At 40.3% G+C, this 15,432-nt stretch overlaps 1 protein-coding gene across 3 annotated transcripts in view; it reads left to right on the top strand.

The window, feature by feature from the left end:
• Positions 1-15,432, top strand: part of pcxb (pyruvate carboxylase b) — a 283,342-nt gene that overhangs the window by 208,632 nt on the left and 59,278 nt on the right. For all 3 annotated transcript variants that reach the window (XM_071477747.1, XM_071477748.1, XM_071477749.1), the window contains exon 13: positions 14,516-14,660. In XM_071477747.1, the coding sequence (XP_071333848.1) occupies positions 14,516-14,660 (145 nt within the window). The remainder of the gene's footprint in view (positions 1-14,515; positions 14,661-15,432) is intronic.

Here is a 15,432-nt window from a genome sequence, read left to right as displayed (position 1 = left end):
CTTTTAAATATTTCTCAATCTATGCCATCCCTCCTGTTTATTTCTACCTTGCAAGTATTTACCTCTCATCCCACTTCCCCACATCTCCATTTTTCTGTCTTGTATTTATTTTTATCTTTTGCTTTTTCCCTCTTTAGTGTCACTCCATTATTCTCCTGCTGTGGGCCAGTGTATTTTTAACCTAGTAAGCCAGACCTCCCTCAAAGCAAGGTCCACCAAGGAGAAGTTTGATATATCATTTCACCCAATCGTATCCCGTTTACAGCGCTCTGCTTTTATGGCCCGTTGATTCACAATTAATCAAACCTCTAGTGGTTTGGCACCCAGTCCTCTCGTCAGTAAGAGTGACCTTGCCGACTGAAATAAACTAACATGACCTACTGCTGGGTGTTGGATGAAGTGAGTTCACCAGTCAGGAGAAAATCTCATCACTGACCGAGTTGTCAGTTTACATACAAGGTGTTTATCTACCACTTAAATTCAGGACAGCTCACAGTCAGTGCATTCAATTTCTTATCAGAGAAATTACAAGCAACTAGAAAACTGTAGGGCAAAGGTCATAGATTGTGTGCTCATAGAACAGTCTTACAACCATAGATCAATCAAGTTTAAGTAACATGCAGAGTGAAAAGTCTTTTCTCCCTGAGACTGAACTAAGCAGAGGGATTGGCAGGATCTTTTTAGTTTGTTCTGAGTAACACTGCACTTAATCAGAGAGAGGCCAGACCTGTTCTGGTTCGGTCAGGCCAAATTAGCTCTCAAAGTGAAACCAGTTGCAGGAGAGCCAGCCTACTGACCCAGACCCGAGCACATCCATCGACTTTTTTTTTTTTTTTTTTTTTTTTAAATTGAAAATTGGTTCACTGGTGAATTCACTGGTGGCTTCAACAAACTGGCAACATGTCAAGTGTTTATGTGACTCACTCGGGTGCTTTCTAACACTTAACACCAGGGTTTTGTCACATGGTGTCACAGACATTCATGTTTGTTTACAGGCTTTAGTATGACTTAAAGTGTTTGGGCATTCATACTCTTTTGATCCTTACTCCATCACACTGGAATTAAAATGAAACAAAGTTCATTGCATTTAAGTGCTGACTGATGTGAACACTCTCAGCAACTTTGAAGCAAAGGTGAAGCAAACAATGCAGGATTTAAAATGCATAAAAGAAAGAAGAAAATGTACTGAACATGACACACACAAACAAAACACTGAATGTAAACATAGCTTCTTCCTTTATTTCCTAGAAGAAGAAAACTCCACAGGGCACCTTTAACCTCATAGCCATAGCTTCATTTAAAATCCAATGTGCTGGAATGCAGAGCTATACTTTATATTTATATAGCATATGCAGTAGCACCAGGTTTCTTGGCCACATTAAAAAGATTGAAGGAAACAGCTGAGGGTTTTTTTCTGAATGTTGCCGTCCATGAGTGTTTGCCACTAACAGGCTGAAAACCGACAGGTATGGCAGAAAAGTGTGCAGCCTAAATCAAAAGGTAGAACCTCGACAGCAGATAAGGAACATGTCTTGCCAGCAGCAAGAATGCATACTGGTGGAGTCGTCATGCACAGACACAGATAGGGGTGTGGAGTGTGTCTGTTAGTGAGAGAGAGAGAAAGGGAGAGAGAGAGTGAGAGAGAGGGAGGAAGAGAGAGGGAGTGAACCAAATCTACACCTTTCCTCCACTTAATGTTTATCTGTCTTTTGGCTGATTCGTCATCAAGTGATCATTTTTTGTGTATAAATGAGTCACAGTGAGTTTTTGAGACGCAGTGGTTAAATATAGGCAACACTGAAACACACGAAAACAAATGCACTCAGTGAGCGTCTGTGCACACAAACATGTCATACATAATCATCAGTGTGTCAAATGCTTCCATTCACGCACACCCACACACACAAAAACTTCACACATGGACACACATAGAACATACATTTCACCCAGTCTATTTGCAACCAACACGACACACACACACACACAGAGCAAGAGTGAACATACACACTCGCTTAAAGATACGATTGGCACGATTGATCCGCATGATTGAACACACACACACACAAATCAGCACATGGATAGCACACACCTCTCACAGGGCTAAATGAAACAAGCACACTCACACACTTGCTCAGCTGTGATGTCAGGGGTAAATGGTGTGGAGGTTTAGATCGAAGGGCAGATCCCGCTCTATTTGTCTCAATCTAAGAATAATGAGAGACAAGGACACACACACACACACACACACACACACACACACACACACACACACACACACACACACACACACACACACACACACACACACACACACACAGCCGCGCAACTCCGCCTTCTAATTTTGCTCTTAAAGCCGTTTGCATGTCATTGTGCTTTTTATTTATTTCCCCAGTATTAGTAAAGGTTTCTCCAAATGATTTCCCAGTCACACCATTTTAGCAGCCACGGGCAGCAGTCAATGAAGTACGAGAAAAACCTGCTGGCCTCATTTGTCTGTATTGCTTCAGGTGTAAAACCTTGACAAATACGCTCAGACATAAAGACACAGGGCAGAAACGACTTCAGGGATATGTTGGTTCGGGGGGAAAAAAATCAAACATGCAAGTCAAATGTTTCCAAGAGTGGAGTACTTTAATGTGTTCTGAGCTGCTGGAATTTAAAGTGAAAATAAGAATGGATAAGAGGCAACTAATAAAACTTTCTTTGTGCATGTTGAAACACAAAGCTGGGAGGTGCAGATGAAAACACTGCAAACAAGGTTTGGTTGTTTCTCTGTCTCTGAAATAAGCTGCACTTTCTTGGTATAAGTTCTGTGTAAGAAACCCTTAGAAAGGGTACATTGACAAATTTATTGTAAACTCATAATTATCAGGTTATAGCTAATCAGTGAAGAACTAGTCCTCTTTTCTGTCTTGCTCACTGAATTCTTCCACTAATAACTCTGTTTCTGTGCTACAATGCAAGAAGGATGTTCTTTGTAAATTGCACTTGAAGCACTGAAAGTTTGATTGTAGCTTTGAGAGTGCTCGTCAAGACAATGCACTGAAAGAGCAGACTCAAGTGTCTCACCAGCTGACATCTTTGGCATGTGTCATCAAGCAGTTTGAGTGCCATGTGCTGCAAAATGTTATTAAAAGTCCAATTGGAGGTCATAGTTGCATTTACGTGACTGAAATGCCATCAAATGATGCAACTGAAATTGTCTATAGCGTATACTGACTGAGAATCATTGTGTTAACAGGATCAGAGTATATTGTTCACATGGGCTCCACCTCAGTCACATTACAGCTGCAGTCGCATTATAATTGGATTATTCTGTGTGCAAGTAAACAGCTAATACACCTCTCTCACAGTGGGATGTTGACTTTTTAAATGCAGGTGTAACTAATAACATTAATAAATAGCTTCATTCTCTTTAGGTTTGCCAATGCCACAGCCCTTGTATTGCTCATGCTGGCTCACTGGCATGGCATACTGGCACAGCTAAATGGAACAGAGCCCTTTTTCACCTGCCGTTAAGGCATATAAAGGTCTGTGACTTTGCAAGTTTCTGATTCCAGACAGCTATTTCAGCTATGGTCAGCACACTATTATATTGATCTATTATATATACTGTCTCATGTTAAGAATACACACACACACCCACACACACACACAGTGGCAGGAGGAGGAGCAGGACCCAGATGAAACAGCATTACGAAACCAAATGTGAAAACCTATAAATACTGACTAGAAAATCACAGATCACAGGCAGCCATGATAAGGCTATAAAAATATTCAAATAAATAATGCATGATGCTATGTGCTGAGAAAACCCAGACAGCTATAGTGCAGTCTGTAAATAAGATGCAGCTGTTAGTCATGTCATGTTCTGGGCTCCCCTAGTTCTTGCAAATAGAGACTATGGGGGTTTTAGCATTAAAGGCATCATGCTGAGCCGACGACAGAGGGGAAAAATTAAATATCCTGTTGATTGAGTCAACATTTCTATTTTGGTTAGGTCTCTAAGTAGGAGTCCAGCCACCTTTGCTCAATATTTATTAGTGCGGATACATGGATGAATTACCTTTTCACTACTGACTGCGGTCATTAATACAGAGAGCCCATTAGATGAGATGCATTAGTTTGACAGAACAGTACATGGAGACTTAGGCCATTATCATGATGGTAAATGAAAACGGTTTGAATTATATTCTTACTTATATCCAGAATGTGATAACATAGAGGCGCTGTGCATTACTTTGATCTCTAATAAGCAACATGTGACTCAGTGAATCCTGTTTGGCATGCCGTTCTTTTTGGAGTCTGTCACCCAAAGTAACTCTAAGGTAATTAGAGTATATATGGTAGATGTTTTTTTGAATGCAATAGGAAAGTTAACAAAGGGAAAGGACATTTCTTTGAAAATGCATTTAAGATGGTATGACATTTTTATTGAAAATAACACAGTGTACTTAAGTGCAGAATAAGGACTTAATTTCTACAAAGTGCACAATAAAATATGAGGTGTTTTTTTAGGGAGACCAATGACTGTGTGTTAACTGGAAAAAAATGTAGCCTAATCCTCTAGGAATTATCTTATTATTTACCGTCTTGTTGTGCTGCAATAGCTCTCTAACTGTGTACCAAGAGTGTGCTGGACAAATATTCTACCTGATTTATTGGTATACATTTAGCTTTCTGTCATTATGATATTGACCCTGGTATTTGGGTTTCCTTTGCTATTGTCAACACCCCTGTCTACCCTATAGTGGGAAAACATTTGTTCCTAGCAATGCTTGGAGACTTGAAGAACATTTTGTTACGTTGTGTAACTTGACATGAAAAAACGTTTGAAGTCACATATCATCTTTGAATGTGTAGTCAGTGCTCACTAATTAGACTGGCAAAGGGTTGTTCAGTGTGTAGCTACAATATTTCTGTAGGACTTGAAATTGAAGGGCTGAGCTTGAGAATTCATCCCTAGCACCAGAGATTTACCCAGTTTCTTTCTGCTCTGTAATGCTGCACCTTTTTGTGTACTGCACATTTAGGGTTTATATACTCCTGTGTTTTTGTTTTTTTTCTTTCTTCAGCTCAATTGATTTCTTTTTATTTCGCTGCTCCTGAGACTATTTGAACCACATAAACAGTGTCCTCATACATAAAACCAGGCTGCTATTGCATGTTACTCTTTACAGAAATACCATTGGTCCGGGATCTCTTTAAACTAGGATTTGGGATCCAAAATGAGTCGCAGCCATTGAAGGGAGGATGATAGGTAGAAGAAGAAGGTAGAGATAATATAATGTCAATGAAGGTAAGCAGTCTGATATTAAATGGTAATACTGTAGACTCTATATAAACCTGAAGGTAGATCAAAGTAAGGCTTCAGGCTGAAATGCCGTGGGTCATGGATTTAGTCAATGGTTAATTACAGCTGTAAATTAGAATTCCCATTGCTTTTACTCTGGAAGTTAAATGATTATGATAATTGTTTCAAATTTGGCTTTGATATAATGGAATGATAATGACTGTTTAAGCAATTGAAATAATTTTGTCTCATGTCATTAGAAATGACACCTTTAGGTGTTATCCAACCCAGGGTCTTCAAAGACTGTGTAGTCTCACAGCAAGACTATGAATTTTCTGTTTCACTGCTGAACTAAAAACGTTTTGAAAAACTTGAATCCATTGCGGCGTGCTGTGAGTTTGTTCATTATAAATACTCCAGTGGCTTGTGTTGGAGAGTTAACATTCACAGCACATTGGTGCAACCTGCTGCTGAGCTGGCAAGAGAGGAAATATTAAATTACGCATGAACCCTAAAACAAAAAATCAATCTCACCTTTGACAAGTCAACAAGTATCTACTGAGGTGAGAAACTGTCGACCAAAAGAACTGCCATTAGAACAAATCAAACCAAACCACTGTCTGAAGCTTATCTGCTGACTTTAATCAGAAACACTGGACTAAAATGATCCAGCATGTACATCCAAATGAAATACTGCCTGAAAAATGCTCTTCTCCCCTTTAAAGATAATCTGTTGGTTTCCCTTTTTTGGCTTTCATACCTACAGGTGGTGAGAGCACCACAGTCAAAGGTTCAATACAGCTGTCAAAGAGGAGCTGAATGGAGGCCAACTAGACTTGGGCATAGATACTCGAAGATGTTTCGCCTCTTATCAAAGAGGCTTCTTAAGTTGTCCTGCTCAGTTGCCCTCAGCTCTTCTTGGATAACCATGACCTTGATGACTGAGAATTTTCACAGACTTCCTTAATGCAGTTGGTAAGCCAACAGTTGGCTTAGAGTTGCAAAGAGTGATTAAAACAAGCCCTTTGAACGCAGCATCTCTCACAATTACTGACTTAAATGGGCTTAAAAATGGGCTTTTCTATTTACTCTGCCCACTGTAGGTGCCCTGCTGGCCATAATTAAACATAACTGGAACTATCCCTTAATATTAGTAGGTATTGTTGTTATCTCTAGAAATGCATTAGTTGATATTCACAAATGTCAGCCTAACGATGGAGAATATATTGCTGCATTTAAAAAAAAATAAATGGTGTCATTGTAGTTAAAACATTAAGAAATAAGAAGCAATCTCTCAGTGAGCAATTAGTTATAGTCTCAGCACTGACGACCAAAAACATAAGTTGCAACATACCTAAGAATGAAATGATCATTCACAAGTTTAAGTATAATTACCACAGAGGACCAAACACCTGCTGACAGAGTCTGAGACGACACACTCTGTGGGTTTGGAGTACATCATGAGTTGTTTAATGCGTCACAAGCCTACTGCTTAAGGATTCCCAAAATACCACTAAGTAGCAATCTGTTTTAATAAGCTCGTGTCTCAGGGTCCCTGAAAGAGTCTGAGAAGGCCTTCCTTTAGCTAGTTCAGCACCCATTTGTTGATACCAGATGAGTCACAGTGTTTAAGGAAAACATGTCTCGTATTAGTGATGGCTCCTGGTGAATGTGTCCCCCCTGGTAGTAAGGACACCCTAATTATATTGAGAATATTTAAAAATCAGTTATATGTAGTCATTTCTTGACAAGTTGAGCATTAAATGGGTTATTATGCATCTGTGTCAAGAAATGTATCTCTGTTGTATCCGCTTTCCCTCACCCTGCCTCATCATCTCATCTTCGCTGTTCATCTTGTAATTTCCTACATTTTCCCTGGAGACAAGCGTGAACTTTAGCAACCCCTGTAAATCGGCTGGGATTGACATGTAAGTGGTTAGAGCTATAGTTAGAGTTCAAAGCACTCGAGAAGAACTGTCAGTCCCTTTAACTCAAAACAACATATCTTGACGCTGCAAAGCATTTGCTTCTTAAACCGCTGTGGATGGAGAAACTGACATATCAGCTGGTGCTTTCACAGTGAAAGTATAATCTGAAAGATGTTGCACACTAGGGCAAAATGATGGAGCCTACAGACTCTCCTCTTTGGGAGCAAATGACTCCAAAAACGATTTACTGGTTAGCTTTAAATCTTAAAAATGTTGCTCTTCTGTTGAACACTGTAGTTATGTCAGTTAACAGTGCAATAGCTGTTGCTTTCCCCCACTGGCATATTTTGCCCAGGATGTCTGGCAAGTTCAGCACCACGGCCAGCGCCAGCTCACACACGGCAAAGGAAAAACACTGTAATGAATATGTTCTCCCATTACTGAGTAGAAAATAGTTCAACTTAGTCCACATCTGACATACCTCAAAGCTTAAAGATTACTTCTCCTCCCTCCTCATGTTCTTTTGCAAAGCTTTATTAACTATTTCCAAAGTCAGTATGGGATCATAGCTGGATTTATATGACATGTGTTTCATGAAACCTCAGGTACACTAATGCAAAGACACAAGCAAAGCTGTCATCCTAGAAAGAGGTAACCTTTGTTGGTTTCTTTCTCCACATTTTGTCAGATTTCTTCACACCATATGAGCTTATTTAAAATGGAAATATTTCTGGCCACAGAAATTAAAAGCAAGGTGAGATTATTGTTCTGCTATGAACTGGAGGTAGGAGGGAGTTATTGCTGGAAAGATCACCAGTCAGATTTTCTATTTCACTGAGATAAAAGCCCCATGGCAAATGTCACTCTGATTCCAGATTGAATTTTTAGGCACATCCATGAAGTCATCATGCACAGACACAGACAGGGGTGTGGAGTGAGAGAGAGAGAGAGAGAGAGAGAGATGATGCTGTTGCTTCTCCCATGGCAGTAGAAACATTTTCAGAGTGTATTTCATGGTTGTAAAGCTCACTGGAAATTGGAAGAAGATGGTTGGCCTGGTGAATAGTCGGTGGTTATTTTAAGGAAGAGAGCAAGAGGTAAGAAATAAAGAGGAAATTTAGAGGACAGAGAAACTGAACAGAGAATTAATGCCTTCAGAGTAAAGAAGAAATGTGGACACGGCCGTTTGTCACATCAGCACAGAATGTGATCATCAGTGCTGTCGGCTGGACACACTCATTCTCTCTCTGGACGCAGAAACAAATGAGTCACACACAGATCAGAACGCAAAGACAAGTGTAAACAAATGCATGCATACAGTGAGTGGCCTGCTGTCCAAACCAATCAGTGGACTGCGGCAAAGTCATTAACGGCCAACTGAGACTTAAACCTCTCAGCAGAAAGACACTGAGTCCATTTGTGTGTGTGTGTGTGAAAATTTTTTTCACGTGTGTTACTGTGTTCTTATTTGTCTGTATGTGTTTCCGTTTAGCCCTTAAATTCCTGAGAGTCTCTTATTAGAAATATTTTCTTGAGTTGCCTCTGGGTTGGTGTAAAAGACAGGTGTGTGTGTGTCTGTGTGTACACGAGTGTTTATTTTGGGTATGTCTCGCCTGCTTGAGTAAATCTGTAGCTGATGTGAGTGTGAGAGGTCCCCTAAATGTCTATGTGAGTGTGTATATTCACTCCTCGGGCTGTGTGTGTTGATCTTGTTTGTGTCCAGGCCAGTGGTTAGGGCGTGACGGATGGGGATAGGGGAGACAGAGGAGGAGAGGAGAGAGAAGACAAATGACCTGACAGCTCCCCTATTCAACTCCTAATCATAGAGGGGAGCGTAGAGGCTGTGTGTGACAGAGGGAGGCAGTGTTTGTGTTGGCGGAAGACGGAGATCAGGTGTGTGTGCGTGTGTTGTCAATTTGTGTGCAATGCTGAGCACAGTTCGAAATATTTCAAAATCTGCACCTGTACTGCTTTTGCACCATGATTTACTTAAAGCAACTCCACATTTTTCTCTAGAAATCAACTTTAAACTGACAGAGAAAAAATGCAGTATTCCGTGTGTATATTTGAGAAAGTACTGGCAAGCAGCGATTATTATAAAATGCCAAGCAATGCAATATATTTAGACTAAAGTGGTATCAGTCCAGCTGCCTTTTGAAGAGGTGGGTCTGCATTCTGCGTTTGAAGACGGTAAAAGCTGCAGTGGGGCCTGATCTCTACCATCAGCAGGAACAGAACATCCTCGTTTACAAGGGACCTTTGGGTGCAGGTGGATACAGTTGAGCTGTGGATCAGAGACACTCTGCCTCAACACAGGATTTCAGCGGGCATGTTCTCCGCTTTCTAAGCCAGTGTCAGGATTTGAAGCCTAATGTGAGCCAAAGCAGGGAGCCAATGGATGGAGTGCAGGAGCAGAGTGACATCCTGAGTTGTTGTTCTTTTCCCAGCTGCTTGTAGTGTCATCTTTGCCACGCTCATGTGTCTCTTCTGAAGCTGTTGGACTTCTCCTGTTTTCTCTTCTCGTTTTTAAGCTACAGTTGTAGGTGGTTTGGGTGGATGGTTACTTATTTTTGTTGCCAATTATTCAAAATTGCAATATGGCCAAGTACAATATCCAGATTGCAGAACCCGCAATTTTTTTGATGAAGGTATGAAATGAAGCTTTGTGCTGCTACAGAGGCGAATAAGGGATACAAGCCTCACAAATCGCATCACCATTTTTATAATTTTTTTCACTGAAAATGAAACGCAAAAATGTTGTTATTTTTTTTTATGTGTTTTGTTTACGTTGATCTCGCTCTTCCTTAAATCAACCCTTCTTCCAACTATATTATTACATTTTAAATTTTAGAGGTGTCAAATTTCAGCTTTCATCTTTTTAACGTTGCCTTTTGTCCTCCCCTATATGGGATGTAAAATTATGTGAAATTAGTTTGGTGAATGCTGTTGATAAGTCTCAGCTTCTGGCTTTTCTGTTGCCACGAGGACCTGTTTTATGTGTTTGAACCTTGGCATTTGACCCTAATCCTCATCTTGACTCTCTGGTGGAATGAAATGCGATATGAAATAGATGTAAGTTAAAGAAGTGTTGGCATGCAGAGCAGCTCCAAAAGTACTCGATCTTTCATTTCTTTGCTGCGTTAGAGTTGTAAAATATGACACAGAAAAATTAGGAGCAGTCTGGACAGGAACACCTGCTTGTTTTGTTTTTCTTTTATTTTCCTTCACGCCACCGACTCGCCTGCTTTGTGTAGTGAAAAATGACATCTGCTCCCAGTGCGGACAGATTGTAGACAGTGAGAACACATAAAATAGGTAATGATTATTTTTTTCCTCCTGAGATATCCAGTCTGCATGTTAATGTCAGCTGTAAATTCTGTCCATATTAACATTTGAATGTTGGATTACAACTTCTATTGAAGCCAACAGTTAGAAGAAATAATGTTAGCAATTCAACGCATTGCTAATTAGCACTTATTTTGGTGAGGTTTTTCTTCGGTCTAAATTAAATAAAGAATAAAATGAGATGAAATGTCTTCAGCTTCCTGAAACGAGCAGATGCCCTGCAACAGTAACTGTGTAAATGTGGTGGTGTGTTGAGCTGATTTGTGATTGCAGTCGAGTCAACAGCCTGGGACATCAATACCTACCTCACTATGTTGCTTTGGCAATCACCAGAAAAGCTGATTGCAACAAGAGCGATGACGAGTGGCTGTGAGCAGAGTAGCAATAAAACAGGCTTTTCTGGTGATAAACTGAGCACTGTGAGAATAAAAGTGAGGATAGACACAACCAGATGTCATTTTGTGGTGTCATTTGGTTTGCACCATAGAGAGGCAGTGGCGTCTGATGCTGAGCCTCATGAGTGAGTTCAATTGTGGGCTATTAGAGAGAGTGTGGGTGTATGTAAACTGGAGCCAGAGTGAACATTAATTCACATTTAGACATGTTTACTTTCCCACTGAAAGTATCACAGTACTCAAAGGTGTGTGTGCGCGCGTGTGTGTGTGTGTGTGTGTGTGTGTGTGTGTGTGTGTGTGTGTGTGTGTGACAAGCATTTGGGAGGATGAGCTACAATGATCACTGCGTGTGTGTGTTTTGCATGCTGTGCAGTTCTGAGAGATGTAGCCTTGTTACAGGGCATCCAAATCAAGGAAGGGCCTCTGTCGAGTGTGTGTGTGTGTGTGGTATTAGAACAGGATGAAGACTGAGAGAAATTTATGATGGGATACTGAGCGGTGGGGAGTGTGTGTATGTATCTGGTCCTTTTGCGAGTGTGTGTTTCACATCATTAGGGGAAACATGGAGGAAGAGTGAGGCAGACTGTGTGCGCGCGTGTGTGTGTGTGTGTGTGTGGTAGCCACAGGCATATAGAGCAGCATGATAATGAACACATTGATCTGGTACAGCAGAGAGTAAAAGGACAAACCTTCATGTATTAATCGTGTTTCCAACTTCCGTCCATTATTTCTGAGTCCCTTCATTAATAGCAGCAGCTTCTCTTTGTTTCTCATTCCATGTCTCTCCATATTTTTATTTTATTCATACCTTTTGGTTACTTTTTGCTTTATTTACTCTCACTTATTAACTTTGTTTACACACATAAATTATAGATCAACATGACATCAAACATAGAAAAGTGAGGAAAATGCCAAAATTTGCAGGTGAAACTTGAATAATGGCCTGAGGCCCGATTAAAAAAAAACTCCAAAGAAGCAAGTAACAAATACAAATTTAAACTTTTTCCTCCTTCATTTTCATATATTTCTTTTTTTGTGCTTCTTTGCTCCTTGTGCTTTCTAATGTAGTGCCTATGGGCAAAATAATAAAATAAAAGACTTTTATCCAGGACACAAATGAAATGCTTCACTTTAACTCAGGTGCTACTGTAAATCCAAAACATAATCTACTGTTTCCATGTTACCAGCTTAAAAAAGTAGATCAACATTTTGTGAGGTATGCTTATTAGCTTTCTTGCAAATAGCTAATCATTAGTTTCATAGTTACTGTGCATAAAGGATAATTATATTGATCCTCTCATCTAGCTCTCAGCAAGACAGTAAATGTAAAAATAATCTTTCAACCACTTAATAAAATAGGTCAGGTTCTTTGGACAACAATGTGTTTGTGGTATTAAGTTATTAAAACCTAACTAACTTGCATTGTCACCCTTCATTTGGCTGTCCTCAAGACAAAGCTTTGATTTTGATCCAATAAAAATGTACAATAAAACAATATCCGATTTCACACGGCTGCTTATTTTCCTCAAGGAGGCCGGTGTGTGAGGCAGCAGCCTATATTTTGACAGTCATGTTGGCACATGCCAGAAATGGAAGAGAAGATGATGTCCACAGGTCTGAAGTCTGATTGCAGTCGCAGCATTCGGCAGAAATCCCTTTTTGTTTTGGACCACAGCTTGTAGCCCAAAGCTTGGCAGTGCAGCCCGCGTCCATGTGAATCCCTCGGCTCCCTTCTCTGTCTCCTCTCCAGCTCCCCTCCGTGTAGCAGAGATCTGAGAATGCAGTGTTGTTTTGTGTGTGAACATGTGTATCTCAGAAAATGAAATCCTCTCTTCCCTCGCTGGACACGTGACTGTCTGAAAAGAAGCACACAGTTTTGTCTCTCAGTTTCAGTTTCTCAATATTAATTGAGCTTAATTGGTTTTATACATTAACAAAGCAGAAGGTGTCTTTCCTCTGCCGTAACGTCCCCTTTCTGGAATTAGATTTTTCTCTGTCATCTGAAAGCTATATAAATAATATATATTACTGTCATCTCTTTGTTCTCTGTGCATTTCTTTCTTCTCCGTGCTCTGAAGAAGAAACTTGAATGTAAATGACTCTTGCTCTCACTCTTTGTTTCACTTCTTTCTCTATACATCTCATTTCTGCTCTATTGGCATGACCAGCATGTGCCTTATTTGCCTGACCACATTGATCTCCCCGCTGCACCTCCCCCCTTCTCTCTCTCAGTGCTGGTAATGAGGTGTGTGTGTCTGTGTCTGTGTGGTTTGTTTATTGCTAGACTCCGTTCTCCCAATTATGGGATTCCTGAGTTATTGTGCTCCAGCAATTATTTCAAGTCACTCTGGGTTTGACTGTCAGTTAAATGCTCAAATTATGGCTGTAAATTCTGTCCATCTGTAGGTTATGTTTTGTGTTTGCAGACAATAACAGGCATTTTGAATCTTTACACCAATGTTTGTGCGACTGAGAGATCTATCCACAAAGATTGTGAGGCATGTTACATTTTTGGGTTTAGAGGAAGCTGCATTACCCAATCTCCAGGACGTCCTCAGAGACTTGGTTTCCCTCTTGGTTCGGAGCGCTGCTTGTGTGTGTGTCTTTGTGCATTAGTAAATAAAGGGGTTATTTGGAGGCTGGTTCATGAGGGGCAGAGGTTTTCTTTTAAAATGCCACTGAAAAACAGTCACAATCAAAGATATTTTTAGCAAACTTAAAGAAAATGTCTTTTCACACAGTTTGCATTCCTTCACGCTCTCTCTGGGACATTAAACAGCCCAGAACACATCTGAAGCTGCTCCAAGATTATATGAACATATTTCACTCAATCCCTCCAATTTATACTCCCTGTCTTTCTTTCTACTATTCCTGTCAGTCTCCCTCTTCTTCTGCCCCCCTCCCCCTTTTCACTTTCACTCACAACAATTCAAAGCCATCACGGCACATTGTTAAGACAGGCTTACGAGAGTGAAAAAAATAACCAACAAATCAAGTAATGAAATTAACTCTAACAATTACATCTCTTTCCTGTCTTCTCTCTCATTCATTCTCCCTCTCTTTGTTAATTTAGAGAGCTTAATTGGTGTGATAATACTTTTGAGGCAAACAAACAACAACAAAATAGAAATGGAATGTAATTACTTTCAACAGTTGACTTTCTCCCTCTGCTCCACGCGTGTGTGTGTTTGTCTACTGGAGCTGAGATTGCGCAGTGTTTAGTGTACTCTGTTATCTGTGTGTGGTTTGCCACTATTGCCACTATTTGTGTGTGCACCAGTGTGTAATGTTGTTTTTAACACCTAGCTCTTAGGCTAGATGCTTTCTTGAAAAGAACTGCAGTTTCTTTTTTCAAGTGATTAATTTGCAGAACAGGGCTTCAAGCAGAGCGACTGCTTCCTTGACTCTGTTGAGCTCTATACAAAGCGTTTTATTGCCTGTGTCTTTATTTACGTTTCTTTGTGCAAGAGGTGTTTCGCAAACCCTCTGTGTATAAATACTCAGATCACAAAATAAAAGTCCCTTCCACTGTCTGTCTGTCTCTCCATCTGTAGACCAACATCCCGTTCCTCCAGAATGTCTTCTCCAACCACCAGTTCCTCCACTCCACCGTGGACACCCAGTTCATTGACGAGAACCAGGAACTCTTCAACCTCAAACCCACGCAGAACCGAGCCCAGAAGCTGCTGCACTACCTGGGTCAGTGCATGAGCAACACACAAGCACTGAATAGTGACCACAGGATATGCAGTTACAATCTGATTTGTTGATATTTTCTAAGCTGATTTGCCACATCACAGATCAAACACTACAGCTGTACCTGAGTCAATTATGAAATTCAGCCTGTTGCTAGTTTCAAATGTTACACTTTGGTACAGAACTAGGCCTATAAAAGCAGTAACTCTCAGCACACTTACAATCATTTCTTGTAACTGTGTCACATGGATTGCGCCACCTCCCCGCCTCTTTAGGAGACTAGCTGCAGGTCTGAGTCTATTCATTGAAATGGGAAAAGTGAACATGATCACAGATTATGACCTTATTACACCCCAAATCACCAAAATTAATATTGGATCAATTTTTTACAAGCCACAGATCCTCAGAACATTCTGACATCAAAAAGGCATTTTTCAGACCGACAGAAAATCGACTTTATTCGAGACCTGTCTCTGTCTCAGATCTCATAACACAGATCTGCAGTGCTGCAGTCGCTTTCCAACCATGAATTAAATGTTTAAACAGAAAACAAACCTGTGTTTCTTTGCTTATTAAGACTATTACTGTCATTATCCTTGAAATGTTTTTGTAGGGAAAACAGAGTATTATTAGACTGATGACTGATTAAGCTCACAGATAAAAACAAGCCACAAAATTAGGTGGAAATTCATACTCATACTATCTAGTGATGATAAATTTTGACATGAACAAGCAATCACAAGCACGCTCACTTAGGAGACAGGAAGCAACCACC

Source organism: Trachinotus anak, unplaced genomic scaffold, assembly GCF_046630095.1.
Source record: "Trachinotus anak isolate AG129_WGS33_773 ecotype Australia unplaced genomic scaffold, CSIRO_AGI_Tana_v1 ptg000005l, whole genome shotgun sequence".
NCBI lineage: Eukaryota > Metazoa > Chordata > Actinopteri > Carangiformes > Carangidae > Trachinotus > Trachinotus anak.
Note: the sequence above shows the minus strand (reverse complement) of the source record. Positions and strands in the feature narration are given on the sequence as shown.